This window comes from Grus americana, chromosome 14 (genome assembly GCF_028858705.1).
Source record: "Grus americana isolate bGruAme1 chromosome 14, bGruAme1.mat, whole genome shotgun sequence".
Lineage (NCBI taxonomy): Eukaryota > Metazoa > Chordata > Aves > Gruiformes > Gruidae > Grus > Grus americana.
Genome location: NC_072865.1, coordinates 9,965,030 through 9,982,613, shown reverse-complemented (window position 1 = coordinate 9,982,613; position 17,584 = coordinate 9,965,030). Strand labels below are relative to the sequence as shown.

Below are 17,584 nucleotides of genomic sequence, written 5' to 3'. Positions count from 1 at the left end.
CAATGTACAAATCTCTTTATTTTATTAGTTTGTCAAAGACTAGTTCGAGCAGGATGGTCACAGCATGTCTGCGGGGCCCCAAACCGCCCGCCACTTCCCGGGGAGGGCCCTGGTGAGCAGCTGGGGACTGTGGCGGAGGAAGCATGGGGAGGGGGGAGCACGGTGCGGCAAGGAACACGGGCTGGGGTGAGGGCATACTCCCGCATCCCCCTGTTGGGGTGCAAGCAGCAGCTCCTGGAACATCCTGGGGTGCTTGCCCAGGGATCCCTTCCCAGGCCCGGGGGGGACCCGTGTGTCCAGCGTCGGGTGGGGGGCAGCTGGGCACTCCCAGCCCAGGACTGGCCCAGCGGCTCTCGGCCCCGCACTGGCTTTATTGCATGGGGCAGAGCAGGGGCCCCAGCAGCGCGGTGGGGGGCTCATGGCTCAGTGCCATGGGCGCCCCGGGGACAGCGGGGACTTGGGGGTGGGAGTGTGAGCAGCGGACACGAGGACGCATGGAGCGACGGAGCGCACCCTGGCACAGAGACACTAATGCAAGAACGGGGGCCAGCGGGGCCAAGACACAGACGAGCGAGCGGTGGGGGGGGAACAGGGACAGGGTGGGGGGGACGAGGCAGGGGTGTCCCTGCCCCGCACGCGCCTTTGTACACGGTCGGCGGAGCGCGGCGCCCGCTCCTCCTGGTGCTGAAGTATTGCAGTCTAACTGATATGGCTTTAACTATGGGGCCAGAGATGCGGGGAGAGGGGTCCCCTCCAACCCCCCGATGCTGGGGCACACTGGGCAGCCCCGGGGGACCCCCGTGCCCGGGGCCTGGGGATGGGGGAGCTGTGGGCAGGGCGCCTGGCTTTGTGCTTTGGGCTTGACCCAGGGCGGGACAGGGTAGGGGGATGGCAGTGCTGGGGACGAGGGCAGGCGAGTGGAGGCCTGCCGGGGTCCCCCGGGAGGGCAGGAGGTGCAGGGCAGGGGGCACGGGGAGCCACCCCGGGGGGGGGCCGGTAGGGCTTGGGGTGCCCCCAGCCTGCCGCGAGGTTACATCAGTGCATTTGGTCCCGGTTCGCCCTGTCCAGCCAGGGCAGTTCCCCTTTGGCATGGCGTGGTGGGGGGGCCCTGCCTGGACAGGACGGGGCGGGTTTTTGGTCTGGTTGGGGGAAAGGGCAGGAGGGGGTGCGGGGACCCCCCCCAAGCCAGGGGAACTGATGGAGGGTTAGAGGGGAGAGGGCGCCCGTGCCCCAGCACCCCATGGCAGGGTTGGCGGTGCTGTTACTTCTTGAACATATCCTGCAGTGGGCCAGGCAGGTACTTGAGGACGGTGTCCAGGATGCTTTCCTCCTCCTCCTCTTCCTCGTCTCCGCAGCCAGCTGGGATTGCCTTCTTGGGGCGTGTCAGGCTGCCCTCACACGGCTGCTCCAGCGCGGCTTTCTCCTCTGCCTCCTTCTCCTCCTTCTTCTTCAGCCCGTACTGCAAGAACACAGGCCCTCAGCAGGGCAGGCAGCAGGTGCTGCCCACACTGTGCTCGGCGCCCATCATGCCACCTCGGGCCACCCTCCTCCCTGGCTGTGCTGGCTCCCTGTCCCAGCCCCTCCCTGGGTGCTGCGGGCAGGGATGGGTGCAGGGGACACGTGCCCACCTTGTCGCGGATCTGCTGCCGGACTTTCTCCCGCTCGGCTTCCATGCGGGCGTGCTTGGCTTTCCGCTCCTCCTCCTGCTGGCGCAGGGCCTCCTGCCTCTCCTCCTCCTTCTTCTGTGCGTCGGGGTCCTTCTCCTCCTCACCCCCCAGCATCTTCCCCATGTCCTTGGTGGCCCCTGCACAGAACAAGATCATCGGCCTGTCCCCAAGGGTACTGCAGCCCGGCGCTGGCTGCCAAAGCCCCTGCAGAGGCAGGGAGGGCACGGAGCCCCCCCCTGCCCTGGGCAAGGACGACTCAGGATGTCCCCAGGGCCACTTGCACCAGAGCCAGCTGCAGACGGGCTCCAGAGGCTGCGGGGATGGGGAGTGCCGCAGGCTGGCTGCGCTGCCCTAGTTTGGCGTCAGCCGGGGGAGATGTCGGCAGCTCCTTCGGTGCTGGCACCCAGGGGACCCGCCAGGGAATCCCACTTAGCAGCGGGAGAGCCGGGATTCCCCAGCCAGGAGCTGCCGGCACCGGGAACAGGAGTCCTGGAGGGCTCTGGCAGCAGCTCCCTGCTGCCGGCAGCTCTTCCCATGGCTCCATCCCCCCCTCCATCTCCCTCCCACCATGCTGTCTGGGGTGCTGGGCTGGCATTGTTCCTGGAGGGGGGACCCTGAGGGGGGACAGCACCCACTCACCGCCCAGCGCTTGCTTCATGACGAAGTCCATGGTGCCGGTGTGCACGTGCGGCTAGGCCAGTGCCCAGCACTCATCCACTGCCGTCTGGGCTCGCCAACCAGGGCCACCTGTGTGGGCAGAAAGGGACACGGTTGGGAATGCTGTGCACATGGTCCCCACCATGCAGTCATGAGGGATGGGATGGTCCCTGGGGCTGCAGTTTGCACCCTCTGCATCTCCAGCCCCAAATGCCTTCCAGGACGGGCAGAGGGTGGGCAGATCTGCCTGCTGGCAGCTCTCTTCAGCCCCCTCCCCACATCCCCACTGGCCTTGGGGACCTGTGGAGGGACCAAGGCAGGGACTCCAGAGGGACTTTCCACCTCAGCACTGCCCTCAGTAGGGCAGCAGGAGCCTGGGAGCCCTGGGGTGCTGCCTGGAGTACAGTAAGATAGGAAGCCACCACACCACCACCCACCGTGTGCCCCTGCTTTGGGGGGGGACACGACAGATCCTGACTGGGGATGCCGGTACGATGCGGCCAGACATGGGATGCTGTGTGCGTGTACGTGCGTCTATCACAATGCCTGTGCTCTGCAGAGGGACGGAGAAGAGCCCGTTGGCAGGTTGTGACCGTGTTTGGGGGCTGTAGGGGTTGCAGGCAGCAGCCTGTGACTGTGTGTGATTGCTGTGGGGTGTTGGGGATGGGTGACAGTGTGCAGGGGCACTGCATGTGTAGGACAGAGCATGTGTGTGCATACTCTGCATGCATTTTGTGTGTGTGTGTGTGAGCTGTATGTGCAGGCTGTGTTTGGTCAAGAGGTGTGTTTGCAGGTAGCTGCAGGCTGTTGTGCATGGGGGTGTGTGCAGATGCGTGTGTGTGTCTAAATCTGTGGGGCTGCAAGCTGCGTGTGCCCACACGGTGTGCGGGTTTGCAGCCTGTTTGCAAGCTTTGAGTGTGTGCGTGCATGAGTTTCAGGGTTTGCAAGCTCTGCGGATATATGTCCAACGGCTTGCATGGGTGAGTGTGTACGCACAGGTTTTCAGGCTGTGTTTGTGCGCGCTGTGTGTGTTTGCGCTGCGTGTATGTGTTTGCACACTGTAGGGGGGGTTGCAAGCTGTGTTAGTGTGTGGGGGGGGGGCTGTGTGTGAAGGTCCGTGGGTTTGCAGGCTGTATGGGGGGGTGTGCACACAAATTTGCAGACTGTGCCGCGTGTGTGTACATGTGGGGGTGTTGCAGGCTGTTTGCATGCTCTGTGTGCATGTGCATGTGGGGGACTGCAGGCAGTGTGTGTGTGGGGGGTGTGCCTGTGCCCCCCGCGTGCCCCGTGTGTGTGCGGGGGGCTGCAGGCTGTGCTCACAGCCTGGGTGTGCAGTTTGCAGTGCATGTGTGCGTGTGCGCGCCCCCAGTGGGTGCCGCAGCCTCGCGGGTCCCCCCTCCCCGGGTCCCCACGGTGGGCTGTGGGGGGGCTCCACGAACCGGGACCCGGGGAAGTTTGTTGCTCCCAGCCCCGGGGCACCCCGCGGCACCGGGGGGGCTCCTCCAGGCGGTACTGCGCTGAGCCTTGGGGCCGCAGGGAGGGTGCAGGGGACACCGGGGGCCGCTGGGGCACGGGGGTACCGGGACACCGGGGCCGCGTGGGGAGGGGGGTGCAGCAGCACCGGGGTTCGTTGGGGACACCGGCAGGCGCTGGGACGCCGGGACCGCACGGGCTGCAGCGACGCAGGGACACGGTGGGGCGCCGGGAGGGCGGGGGACACCGGAGGGCGCCGGGGACACGGGACGTAGGGGAGACCCGGCATGCGGGGGACACCGGGACCGCATGGGGGTGCGGAACACGGGGGACGCACCTCGAGGGGGGGGCGCAGGCACACGGAGGACGCGGGGGGGACCCAGGACGGGGGACACGCACGGGGGGCGCAGGGGACACCGGGGACGCGGGGGGGAGGGGGGGGGCGCAGGGACGCGGGAAGGGCGGGAGCCGCGGGGGGGTGGTGGGGTGGGGTGTCGTGCAGGGGACGCGGTGCCGGGGGGACCCGCCGGTCGCCCCCCCCCCGGTGGATGCGGCGCGGGGCCCCGCCCGCCGCCCGGGGCCGCCCGGTGCCGCAGCGGCGGCGCTGTCCCTTCAGCACCGGCGCGGCACTCACCGGCTCCGCCGCCGCTCTCCGCTGCCGCCGCTCCGCCCTCCCGCCCCGCCCCGCCGCGGCCCGGCCCTCGCCCGCCCCCGGCGGCACGCGTGGGCCCGCCTGGGGCGACACCCCTCGCCCCGCCACCGCGCAACCCGGCCCCTCACGGGGGGGGATGCGGAGACCCGGGGACCACCCCCCCCGAAAACGCCGCACGACCCTCGGGGAAACGTTCCGGTGCCCGGGAGGGGGGGAGCCCTGGGGACCCCACACCGCTCCCCAGGATGCGGACGGGGCCCCCCCGGGCCCTTCCAGCGCTCCCGCAGCGGAGGGATGGAGGGGCGGGGGGAGCGCGTCCTGCGCGGGGTTGATTCACCTCCGCGGCAATTAATGGGCGAAACGAGGCATTAATCAGCCGGAGCCACCGGGGAGCTGCCCCCCGCCACCCCCCAATTCCCGCACCTCGCTGTTCCCTCACCCAGCACCCCGAGCCGCTGCACCCCGTCCCCCTCCGCAGCGGTGCAGGGCAGCTGCGGGACTTTTAATTAAAGTCCCTGATAAATCACCTCGGCCCCAGCGCCAGCAGCCGCTGCTCAGAGGCCCCAGCTTTGGAATTTTGGTGCTGCCCCCCCGGGGGTCCCACGGCGAGCAGGGGGTGTTCAGGCAGGAAATGCTGGGAGGGGCTGCACAGCCATGATGCCCACAGAGCTCAGGACTCCCTTCCCCGGGAAGGAAAAGGGGGGTACCACCCTGCTAGCCCCCCTGTGCCTGCCCAAAGGGAGAGGGCGTCCTGCAGCCCATCCTGCCGCGCCCCCCCCGCTGCGGGACAGGGGTCCCCCGGGTCCCCCATCCTCATCCCAGTGCAGAGAGGTGCTGGGGACGAGCGTGTGCCCTGCCACCCTGCAGACGGGTAGTCGGCGCCTCCTAATTAATCCAGCCCTGGGTTATTAGAAACAAGATGAGCCCTTTGCAATCAGATTAGTGGTGCTCTGAGCCGGGCTTTGGGATAGCTAGTGTTTAATGGTGAGGCTCTGGAGGAGCAGCCCTGCAGGGATGCTCGTGGCTACGGCCCAGGAAAGTGCTGGAGAGGGTCTAGGTGCAGGGTTGTTTTGGGGGGACACCACCTCCATTTGTGGGAGGCTGCTGGGAGCTGGGATGGGCTGCAGATGCCCCCACAAACCTGGTGGCGCGGGCTGCGGAGATGCTGCTGGTGCTGCTGGGCACTGCCGGGGCTGCTGTGGGGAGGACAGGGGTGATGAGGGATGTGGGGCAGCAGGCAGGGGGGCTGGAACCGTGGCACGCTTGTACCAGCCCAGCACCTCCAGAGGGACACAGCACCAGCAGACCTGCGTGTGTGCACCCTCTGCCTGCTCCTGCCCTGACACGTGGCTGCTGCCATGGACGGGTCTCGGCATGGGGACAATAGATCAAGGACATTGCCTTCTTGTTAACCCCCCTCTTACCACTCCCCAAAATCCTCTCCCAGTGCACCCCATCTCTGCCAGCCCCAAGCCTGCATTCTCCTTCCACCATGGCATCGACCAACAACTCATTTTTCCACCTTCAATGGAAAAAAATGCTCCTGCCTCGCACCCAGCCCCACTCTGCCCACCAGGACCTGGTGGGACGAGTGTGTGGGCAGTGGGATAGGCCAATGCTTGGCCCGTCTGTCCGTCTGTCCGTCCTGCGGCAGCCCTGCTCCGGGCGCTGACGTCAGCGCTCCCGGCAGCCGGGCGGTGGGCGGGCAGCACCGCTCCTATTGTATTAAAAATAATACAGCGGAGCACAAATTCATTACAGATAAGTGTGACAGCCAGGAGGAATTAACGAGCCCGTCTCTCAGTGCCTGACAAACGCCTCCTTTTGTTCCTGGGATGGGTCCTTGAATCTTTCAATCTTTGGAGATGCCTCGGCTCATTAAGTGCATCCTCCCTCAGTAGCTCCCAGCGTACCCAGGGACTGCTCCCAGTATGAGCTATGGCCAAGCTGGCAGGACCGTCCCTTGTGCCAGCAACCAGCGCTAAGCTGGGCTTGCCCTCCTTGGGGCTCAGTGGCCTGGAGAACTGTCCCAAAGCGTGGGATCCCACTTGGGGTGTGGGCTGGCCAGGGGGAGGTGGGCAAAGCAGCCCCAGTCCCTGCTGCCACGGGAAGCACAAGGCTCATGTGAGCTGTGGCCAACTGCCCCAGCGTTCCAGCTGCTGGTGCCGGCAGCGCAACCACAGCCGGCAGGCTGGCAGGCACCCAGCTCTGCCCCGTCAGCCAGGCTCCCGTGGGAAGGGCAGCCAGGGGCTCATCACCAGCCCTGGGCATTGTCTCTGTCCTTGTGCCCTGCACGCCCCTGCGGACATCCCTGCTCTTGGGACAGGGATGGGCCCATGGGAGCCCCGCAGTTCCAGAGCCAGGCTGGCTCTGGCAGGTGTTTGGAGGATGCTCCTGGTGCTAGGAGATTGCTTGTGCCCAATGCGGGCACTCCTTAGGCACAGCTGTTCCCTGGCATTGTCCTGGGCAGTGTCACCTGCTGGGTGGCTGCCTGGGGCTGCTGTGGGAGGCAGGAAGGGAAGGGACGGGGAGGGATGGGAGGGATGGGGGGGACAGTGCCGTGGCCAGATGGAGGAGGAAGCTCTCAGTGCTGCCAAGTCCTGCAAGTCGCCTCCATGCCGGCTCGCGGGGGCAGCGCAGCAGGGATGGAGCTGGCACGGGTGCCAGGGCCCCAGCAGAGTTTCACTCCGCTCCCCGCGGGCGCCCAGAGAAAGGGCACGGGGCTGGCTTCCGCTGCCGCATCGCCCACCGCATCCACCACCAGCAATGCCCTAAGCGGCACCTGCCCATCCCGCTGCCAGCATCGTCCCCAGGCCCCACAGCCACACGGGGACCCTGCAAGGTCACAGCCTCAACGGGCCCTTGCAAAGCTTGCAGACAGAGGGAAGCGGGTGCCTGAATACCTGCACACATCCCTGCAGCACCACCAGCCCGGCCTGCTGCCACCCATTAGCACAGGGCAGTTTTTTCACTTTTGTCCCCCCCGCAACTCTGCAGAAAATAATTATTGGTCCTTCTCATCGTACCAAGGGATTAAAAGTGGTTAACTCCATTTCCAAAGGCTTTGTTATGTTGGTTTTCCCTCGGCTGCTGCACAAGGCGATTTCCACAGTGCCACTTAGGCAGCTTTTATCAGGTTGTCTTCTGGAGGTAATTGGGTTTTTCAGGAGCCTGTTTAAAATTCGTAACCCAGCCTCTTAAACAAAACAAAAACAGCAGCGAAGAGAAGGGGAAGAGGCAGCACGAAACATGCAGCAGCTGCAGCCTCTGAAGAGCAGCCCCGGCCCCTTGGGGCTGGTGCCTGGTGGGGACAGAGACAGGGACAGGCACCAGTGTGCTGTAGCATCAGGCTGGAGCCAGACCCTCCAGCGCAGTGGCTGAGCACAGACTGCAGGGACAGCCTCTGCCACCCCTGCTGTCCCGCCTGCCAGTGACACCACGTGAAGCGAGGGGGACCCAGGGTCACTCTGTTACACTGTGCTCAGGGGGGCATGCAATGCTCAGAGCTGCCGACGTCCAGCCCCTGGGACGCCGGGGATACCACTCTGTCCCTGCAGCAAGATGTGGGTGCCTCCCCAGCACCCACTCCCCGTTATGCCCTGCATGCCAGGCACAGGGTGTGTACGTGGGTCTCACTGCAGGGCTGGCATGGGAGCGTGCCATGAGCCCTGGGGCTGGTGGGGAGGGAGGTGGGCTCATGCTGTGGCTTGATGCCAGCTGCCCTGCGATGCTCTCCCAACTGTGGGAGCAGCACCGCGGTGGGGGTCTGGGGGTGGCAGGGCCCCCTGAGCTCACCAGAGAGGGACAGAGAAAACAGGCCAAATCTGCTCCTGGAGCCACCCTCATAGAGTGCTTCTACTGGCCCCATGCCCTGAGGGTCTCCCCGGCTCCAGGCTTTGCTGGCTGGATGGGGGAGGCTCCTGCCTGCTGCCCTCCTTGTGCCCTGCTCTGCACAGGCACAGCAAAGCACCCCTGCAGCCACAGAGGCCCTGGGCTGATGCTGCAGCTTTTCCTGCTCTCCTGCATCACTGTCGCAGGCCCGTCTGCATTAGTACCACAGCCCCGTCGGCATCAGTATTGCAGACCCATCTGCATCACTACCACAGCCCCGTCAGCATCGCTCTCCTAGACCCGTCTGCCTCCTCCTGCCAGGCTCCTGCCCGTGGGGTGGGGGGGTGTGCTGGGCATCCCCAGCCCATCCCTGCCCAGCTCCGTGCCGCGGGGCGCAGCATGGGCCGGGGAGTGGGTGGCGGGGAGCTGCTGTGGCAGATGGTCGACGGGGCTGGATAACAGCACCGCATGCAATGAGGGATGCGTGCATCCCCTGGGGGGGCCATTTGCAGGAGCTGGTTGTGAACTACTGCCTGCTCGTCCTGGGCATGGCAGCCAGCGTGCAAGTTGGGGTGGCTGCAGCTAAAGGAGGGATGGAGCGAGGAGGGGATCAAGCCCACAGCTTCCAGCTCTTCCCAGCTTAGTGGTGTCCCAGGAGGATGCCAGAGAGAGAGGGGTGCTCCCAGTGCTGCTCAGCCCTCCAGAGCTCCCCAAAAAGACCATCTATGCCTACATCTGTGTGAGAGACAGTCATGGAGGGGCTGAATCTCCCCACGCCCAAGGGGACAGGGACCAGGCTCCAGCTAAGAAGCATCCAGCGCAGCTGGGATGTCAGCCTCTGCGTGACCGAGTGCCTTGGCTTTGCCACCGCTGCTCTGTGTCCTGTGACGGGGAGCTCTGCTCACCCAGCCCCAGTCTCAGGGCAGCCCAGAGCCCCAAGGTGTCCATGTCCCGTGAGTGTCGGGGGACACCAGGATGGAACCTGCCGGTCAAGCACTGCAGCGGTGACTCCTTGTCCCCATGGCTTCTGGCTCTCAGCGTGTGTCCGGTGCCTCTGTGCCATGCATTATTAAACAGAGGCACTGCAGCCCCTCGCTGTTTATCCTGGCATGGCTGTGCTGGGAGCAGGCTGTGGGAGCTGTGGTGGCTCACTGCAGTCTCAGCTGGAAGATTTAGGCTTGCTGCAGGTCTGGCCAATTCCCCAAACAGGTTTATGCCCCTGGAGTTACTCACCCGGCCGCTTCCCACCTCCCCACCCCACGCAGGATGGATCCCACCTCCCTGTAAAAAAGCCACAGTGCATTCAGCCTTGGTGCTATCACCTACACCGCTTTCTCCTACCCACACAGCAGGTACTTATAGCATTTACATCCCAATCGCCGTATATAAAAGCACACTTGCGCTGAGTCCACCCCATCAATATTTATGGCAGGCACGCACACCCGCACGGCTCTGCAGGGGCCGGTGCAGAGTGGAGCTGGGCGCAGCACACCAGGCACCAGTCGGGGAGCAGATAAAAGCCCCGCTGAGCCCCCGCGCTGCCTCCTCATCCCTCCCCATCACCCCTGCCATCGCCTTTGGGGAAGGAGCCAGCCCTTGCACATACTGATTTCCATCCCCAGGTCCCCGGCAGGGACATGCAGGGCCAGTGCAGGCGCCGATGACGGAGGTGGTCAGGACTGTGTGAGGAGTGGGTGCCTGAGGGTCCCCTCCTGGCTCCGTCTCAGGATGGGATTTGGGCACCCGCTCCCTGCAGAAAGCCTTGGAGGGGTTATACCCACCCTCATTTCACTGGTGGGGGAAAGGCATGAAGGACAAGGGCACGATTAGCTCAAGACTGGGCATCCAGATCACAGCAGAGCAGCAGCAGCCCCCACCCATCCCCCCTCCAGCTGAAGTGCCCTCAAAAATGAGACCCTGGGTGCTGCTTCCCTGGGGTTCAGCCTCATGCTGATACAGGTGCTGGTTTTGCAAAGATTCTGCAAGCTCTTTGGTGCTTCCCAGATGAGGGCAGAGAGCCTGGGGTGCTTTAACCCCCCCCCGCACCTCCGAAGCTGGGGAGCAGGAGGAAGAGGGGAGCGGGGATGCCGTCACAGGTGGTCCTGCTCTTCCCAAACTCCCAGCCTGGCTCTGGGAGAGCATCTGCCTTCCTGGGGGAGAAGGGCCCATTGCACCCCATGAGAGGGGAGGTTTGGGAGCTGAGATGCCCTGGGCAACAGAGCCGGCCGAGGGCCACAACGCTGGGGACGCCCTGTCCTCCGACAGCAGCAGATGGCTGCACGGTGGGGGGCTCTGTGGCAGCGTGGGGGGGACATCTGGGTGTCTGGGCTCCAGCCAAGCTGCAGCTTGGTGGGAGCGGGATGATCCTGCGCTGCCCTGGCTTGGGGCGCTGGGAGGAGTGAGAACCCTGCGCCGGGGGGGGGGAGCAGCTGGGATGGGTGGGGGGCTCACTGCCCACCCCGGCTGAGACCTCCCCCAGCCTGCCTGCGCTTGGGGTTTCCGCTGCGGCACGACGCTGGACAGGCACGGCACTGCTCCAAGAGCTGCTGGGGCTCTGGCCAGAAAATTCATTCTTGGCTGCTTGCAGTGGGGTTTGGCGCGTACCTTTCCCATCTGGGGGCTTTCAAAGGCAAAAAAAAAAAAAGAAAACTCCTTGGCCCCACGCCAGCTCCACAGTCACCATCACCTGCCATGGTCCCCAGGCAGGACTGTGCCCAGCATCCGCCCTGGAGCCCCAGCTGCTCCTCGCTCCCGTGGCCACAGCCTGGTCCTGAGCTGGTCCGGATGCCTCTGGCCCTGCACTGGGGTCTCGCCAGGATGCCCATGATGAACCACCTGCCCTGGGGGGGCCCGACTGGCTCTGCTGAGGCAGCCCCAGGAGTTACCCCCGCATCTGCCCTCCATCCCATGCCTGCACCATGTCTGTGGTCAGGCAGCGCTGCCTACCTTGGTGCGTGCAGCGCCGGGTGTCCGCAGGCTTCGGCACCTAATGCAGGAGGATGAGGAGCTCGCAGGGGTGGCTGGGCATCGCAGGGAGAGCAGGGCCTGCGGGAGACACCGACAGTGAGAGGATCAGCCCCAGGACCGGACAGTGGACAAAGCAGAATCACTTGATGGGTGATGGACAGAGCTGCTCCCTCCCTCCACCCGGGGGGCCCAGGGTGGGTCTGTGCACCCCCCTGCATCCTGACCTCCAAGGATAGAAGTGACCTGCTGCCAAGATGAACGGTCTCCCCACATGTGGGAGCCCAGCGGGGTGCGCAGAGGGTGACAGGCTGCAGGAGGCGGCAGCCCGTCAGGGTCTTTGCTCCTCTCCCACCATCTCTGCTGCTGGCAGAGGGCTCCTGGCCGTCTCTGCAGACACCCGTCAGTTTGGATGCCTTCATTAAATATTTAGAGGGCTCTCAACTCTTTGAGGGTTTTACATTTTCACATTAACTGTGCCTTCCTCAGCTTGCACATGATGAATTTCTTCTCTGGAGAACATAATGGCAAGTTAAAACAAGCCACCAAACAAAAGCCCTTGCTCCGACTTTGCAATTTGAGAAAGTCTGGACCTGCTCCGGGCTCCCCACTTCTGCCAGACCTCAGGAAGCTTCTGCTCGGGGATCTTGTTCCTTCCCTGAATGTCCTTGAAGTCCCCCTGTGATGCTTGGGGAGACCCAGGGGGTGCTCCTGGAAGACGCTGGCCTGGGCGGGGGCTGTGGTACCAGGGTGCTGGGTGCCGCACCGGCAGTTTCTCGGGGTGGCCTGTCCTTGTGGTGTGGCTGGTGCCATGACGACGTGTGCCGCAAGTGTGATTTGCGCTCTGTGACTCGGGGAGCAGGTTCCTGGGGAAGTTACAAATTCATCCTGACTTTGAGCAAAGGCTTTTCCTTCACCCTGGGGAAGTAGGGAGGCTTTGGCAAATTGGAGATAAATATATGACCCAGGGGAGCCAGGGGAAACACAGGCAAACAGCGACGCTGGAGTAGCAGGGGCTGGGATGGATGGAGCCTGCATTTTTAAAAGCATTACAGAGCAGGAGTGCTCCACACGGGTTTGGGGAGGGTGCAGGCTCACCCAGGGGACCTCAAGCTCTGGGGGCTGTGGGGAAGGGGCGGAGGGTCCCCAGTGGGACCCCTGAGAAGACCCCAGAACTGCGACTGCTTCCCTGGGAAATGCAGCGCTACAAGCTCAGCCTGGAAAGGGCTCAGCAGCAGCATGAAGGTGACCTTTGCTGGGGACAACCGCTGCCTCCTTTGGGATGTGGGAAGGCTGGGGAGCGGGGTAAGACTGGCTGCAGAGTGCTGCGAGGACACGCGCCTGGGGTGGCTGGTTTCCAGACAGCTCAGCACCAAGGAGACAAGCTGGGCTGGGACAGGATCAGTCCCCTGCTTTGTCGACCATTAGCCGTTCTGTGCTGAAACTCCAGAGGGTGGGAAGAGTGAGGACCCCCTGCCTGGGGACCCAAGACGATGCAGAGGGCCCAAGGGGGTGCTGCTCTGATCCCTGCAGGGGGTTTTTTTGGGTTTTTTTGGGTTTTTTCCTGAGACAGACTAAAGTGCTTTTTTTCCTGCCTTTGCAATGGGCAGAGCCTGCGTCTCACCTGGACAGCTGCACTAGCTCAGTCTGTCTGTCCAGGCAACCAGACATCAACTGCAGCCAAAAGCAGAGGATAGGGAAGAGCAGAGCAGGGTGATAGTGCCAGGACACCCCCAGCTCCAGGGGCTGCGGTGCCCTCAGGCACTGGCAGGGCTGCTTTTATCCACCCGAGGTCTGGACACAAGACAGTATCCAGGGAAAACTTAATGCTCAAGATGAGACCATTAGTGAGTCCACAGCTCTTCTGCTTTGGCACGTCCGGCTCTCGGCACCCTGCTTTTATAGCTGAGCTTGTCCAAATGTCTGCAGAGGAGGGTGGGCTGGGGAAGGGAAGCAGTGGGGTGCTGCGGGAAACTCTGGGCCGAATCTCAAAGCACTTCTCCTGCCTAAGGGAAATGCTCTTGTGACCTGCCTGGGGTTGGCATCAGCTTCGTACCTGAGCCAACCTGCTGTGCCTTCAAAAAGCAGACCCTCAGACTCAAAAATCTCAACATCTCTTGCAGACTTCATCTTGCCATGGACCGGGGCAGGTCTGGGTCACACCATCATGGGGCTCTGGGATTTGGCTGAGATGAGCAATGTTTCTGAGCCTCTGGTGAGTGTTATAGCAGGAGTCGGTGGCACCAGCTAGAGAGGGATGGACCTGCTGACCTGGCTGCTTACAGGAGGAGCAGGCACCTGTGGTGCAGAACGTCACAGAAAAGGTGACAGTAGCTCCTGGTGACGCACTGGGCAACCTGACAATACGCTGGAGCCTGGAGGCATGGCCCGGGGAGCCCACAGCTGGACAAGGCACACGGTCTGGGTCTCTGCAGCCAGGAAGGCTCCGCAGAGCCGAGAGAGGCGGAGGGGAAAGCTCCTGGGACGAGCGAGCAGAGAGCGCTCACGCGAGAGCAGCCCGCAGGAGCGCAGCTTGTTTACCCTGGCTGAGCAGGCCTGATTGCTCTCTATAAATACACCCGGCGAGTAAACACTGGGGAGGGAGAAGGATCGTTTAAACTCGAGGATGATGCTGGCATAAGAACAAATGGGGAGGACTGGCCAGGAACACGCAGAGGCTGTGGACGAGAGCAGAGATCCTCTGGCCGCTGGGAAGGTCCTGCTCTGGGCACGGGGGTCCAGCCCCAGCTGCTTGGGCAGCGTGTGATGCCCAAGCGCTTGGGCTCAGTGCCGGTGGGAAAGGCGTCAGCCCAGGCTGCAGTGCCCGTGCCCACCTGCCAGACCAGACCTCTCCAGCTCTGGGCCATGGGGGCACACGGGTGCCCAGCACTGGGAGGGGAGCTGTGCCATGCTGCCAGCCGTCACCATCTCCTCCCGAGAGGGTTCTTCTGCAATATTGGACCTCCACTGGGACCTCTCAGCTCCGGTGCTCAACTCAACACAGCTCCCCTCGGCTCCTGACAAGCAGCACCGGGCCTGTTGGGCTGTGCCTGGCAGCAGCCTCTGTAGAAACCCGGGGAAGAGCCAAGGTGCGAACCACAATCATCCTCCAGCGCTGCGAGGTGTTAATAGCTCTGTCTGGTTGAGGTCATTTCAATACTAATGTTATCACGCAAGGCAATCGAAGAAACAAACACTCAGCCCACAGCCAAGGGAGACTTTGAGACATTTTTCTGTGCTGGTTTGTCTCAGCTGAGCTGTCTCCAGTTTCCCCAGGATGGTGAGAGTTGGACACCCAGAGCAGTGCTGCCAGCCAGGGGCTGAGCTCCCTGTTTCTCCCAGCCATGTCAGAGCCCATCCTGGCACCCCTTGGGATCCTGTGGCCTTGGAGGGATGAGGGCAGGTTTGGCAGGGAGGACACCTCTCTGCTCTGCAAGCCCGGCCCATCCTTCCTCATCCTCTATTTGCCAAACCCAGCACCTTGGCTTTACTTGAATCTCTCCAGCTCCTTCACCAAATTCAGCCAGTGGCTGCCACTGCCCACCAAGCCTGGCTGGTCGCACGGAGAAGCCCTGAGCCGTCAGCCCTGTCCTGAGCAAAGGTTCCAGCCCTGCTTCACTGCTCTGACTCACCGCACTGCCTGCCTCGGGCAGCGGGTGCCCGGTCACGCTTGTGCCATGTGGGTGACAGTGCCACCGCGTGCTGCCAGGCCTGGATCACGGCAGCCACCTGCCTCATGTGCTGCAGCCACGGCACTGGGGACACAGTGGGGAGAGGAGCTCGAGTGTGGGGCATCAGAAGGATCCCAGAGGGATTGTGTAGTGGGGAGAGGGGCTGGAGCCTGGGGACCGGGGGACCATGGAGGGGACCATGCAGCTGGGATGCCCCACGAGTGGTTGGACTTAGCAGCGGGGAGCAGGATGGAGGAGGGAGATATGACGGAGAGGCATGGGAAGAACCTGATGGGGTACCAGGAGCTCCCCACAGCAGAAGGCTGCATGGAGCCTCCCCGGGTGCAGGCAAGGGGTAATGGGGGGAGAAGGTTGCCTCCTCTCCTCGCCCACGGCCCCGCTCTCCAGAGCATCCCCGCAGGGATGGCCAGACACGGAGAGGCTGGAGGGGGGGAGTGCAAACCGCTGTCCGAGGGGTGACAGCCCTTCTCCTGCCATCCCTTTCAGATCGGCGCCCCCCCCTCCCCGAGCCCTGCGGGGGCGCAGTCCGGGCGCGCACCGCTCAGCCCTGCATCTTGCACTCGCATCCCGCACCTGCATCCTGCATCGCATCCTTCCCCGCATCCCGCACCGCATACCGCATCCCACATCCCCGCGGCCGCCGCCCCGTTACATAAGCCGGCGGCCCCGGGAGGCTCGGCGGGCCGGTTCCTGTGCCCGTGCCCGTTCCCGGCCCCCCCCCGAGCTCTGCGGCACGGCGGGCCCGCCCCCGGCCCCGGCCCCGGCCCGGCCCCGCACCCACCTGGCTGGGCTCGGCGCGGCTCCGGTCCGCCCCGTCCGCCCCCGGCGCAGGGAAGGAGCCGCCGCCGGAAGGGAGGCGGGAGCCGTAGCGGTACGGGGATGGGGGGGGGCCCGGTGCTGGCTCCCCCTCCGCCGCACGGCCTCCCGGGCGGGGCCGGCTCCGTACCCGCCCCCGTTCCGCCCCGCGCCCCCGGCGGCGGCCCCCGGCCCCGGCCTTCCTTCCCCGCAGCCGGCAATTCCCCTCCGGTACCCGGCGATTGCCGCCGCTGCTGCCCGGCAGGTCCCCTCGGTTCCCGGTAATTGCCCCCCCCGGTACCTAGCTGCCCCCCTCGGTACCCCGCAGTTGCACCCCTGCTATCCAGCCATCCCCCCAGTACCCGGGTATGCCCCCCAGCACCCAGCAATTGCCCCCCAGTACCCAGGCATCCCTCCCAGTACCTGGCCATGCCTCCCAGTGCCCCCCATTTCTTGGCCACCCCTGTTTCCCCAGTACCCAGCATTTCCCCAGTACCTGGCCATCCTTCCTGACCCCCTACCTTGCAGTGCCCCCCACCCAGCAATTCCCTCCAATATTCATCCTCCGCCCCCCAGGGCCCAGCACTTCTCTACCCCAGAGTCAGTGATTCCCTTTCCATGGCACTGCCAGCCCCCCCCCCCAGAGGAGGGCTCTCTAGACAGGGCATCTCCGGGTGTCTCAGGGTGCCAGCGGTGCTCCCCAAATCAGAGACCCCCGTTGCACCTGACGAAGCCCTTACCCAGGGTCTCTTGTGGGTTGTTCTCAGGATGGGGGGTGAGGAGAGCTGGGCATGGCCAAGAGGACTCCTGAGATCCTCACTGGCCTGGAGGGCTGGGACTCGTCCTCCCCCTGCCCAGCCTCTCCCCACAGGCTGCTGCCCTCGCTTCCCCCGCAGGCAGACGAAGCTCCCCTTTCCCTGGGTTTTGCTTTGGGTTTGTGGGGGCACAGAATGGCTCCTGCGGAGCCCCAGGGTTGCTCCAGGATCGGTGCCTTCTGGGGTTAGCTCCTCGCTTTGCAACTTGTCTTTGCAATAGGTTCAGCCATTGGGATTCAATCTCCTGAAAAAATGGGGTCCTGCCTCTCCATCCTGAAAGGGGGGTGCAGGACAGCCATGCCTTAGTGCCTGAGGAGGGCTCAGCAGCGAGGCCCCCGGGGGAGTTTGCTGCTCACACTTCCCACCCGGGGAAATGTCAGGTGGGATGCGGGTCAGCTGGTAGCCACCTCTGGGGTCAGCCCACCCTGCTCCCTGCCGTGCCGCTCGTCACATCGCACAACAGCTCATCGTGCTGCTCCTTCTTTTGCAGGGCTGCCGCGGGATGGAGAGGCTAATGAATAAATCAATCCCACTCGGTGCTGAGGCAGCAAAACTTGGATGTGAGCAGAGGAGCAACGTCAGGGCCAGCAGCCTGATGGCCGGGGTGGCACCGCTTGTGAATTCCCCCCATGCAACCGCCGCAGACAGAGCCGCCTGCAGCCAAGTGGGCAGCTCTGATTGCCTTCTCGCCATGTTTTATTTATCAAAGCGCTCAATATGCAGGCTCGCTCGCGCTGTCCCACATTCTTCCTGGATTCTCCTGCCTGGAAACGGGAGCAGCAGTTTGGAGAGGGGCCGCGGGGTGCTGCTGGCTCCTCCTGGACTTGGGGGGCACCGACCCCTTCTCCTCCCCGCAGTGGGCTCCCGCGAGCCATTGGCATTGCCTTGCCATGCAGCTGTCACTCCGCCACTGCTGTGCTGAGAAGACAGGGTCCCTTGCTGCGAGTGGAAGAACAGCGCTGTGCGACTGACCTTTCCCAAGCTCGGGGGGAACTTTTAAGGAGCAGCCAGGCTCTTGCTGCTCCTCCTGTGCTTTGC

General features: G+C 64.2%; 1 protein-coding gene across 2 annotated transcripts; it reads right to left on the bottom strand.

Annotated features, from left to right (window-relative positions):
* On the bottom strand, positions 1-15,858 carry CPLX2 (complexin 2). Of its 2 annotated transcripts, XM_054841479.1 has the most exons (5): positions 15,718-15,858; positions 11,227-11,325; positions 2,307-2,414; positions 1,629-1,804; positions 1-1,459 (listed from the first exon to the last, which is right to left on the bottom strand). In XM_054841479.1, exons 3-5 carry the CDS (start codon positions 2,335-2,337, stop codon positions 1,262-1,264), a joined length of 405 nt encoding a protein of 134 aa, XP_054697454.1. In that variant the 5' UTR covers positions 2,338-2,414; positions 11,227-11,325; positions 15,718-15,858; the 3' UTR covers positions 1-1,261. The 2 variants fall into 2 exon arrangements, with proteins under 2 accessions (XP_054697454.1, XP_054697455.1); XM_054841480.1 differs by lacking the exons at positions 11,227-11,325; positions 15,718-15,858 and adding an exon at positions 4,432-4,477.
* Between the last annotated feature and the right edge of the window lie 1,726 nt (positions 15,859-17,584).

Excerpts from the sequence above, each read along its gene's own strand:
- CPLX2 (XM_054841479.1), bottom strand. The coding sequence starts at position 2,337 with ATGGACTTCGTCATGAAGCAAGCGCTGGGCG. Across the intron at positions 1,805-2,306 it reads CATGAAGCAAGCGCTGGGCG|GGGCCACCAAGGACATGGGG; the intron begins GTGAGTGGGTGC and ends TGTTCTGTGCAG. Across the intron at positions 1,460-1,628 it reads GGCAGCAGATCCGCGACAAG|TACGGGCTGAAGAAGAAGGA; the intron begins GTGGGCACGTGT and ends GTGTTCTTGCAG.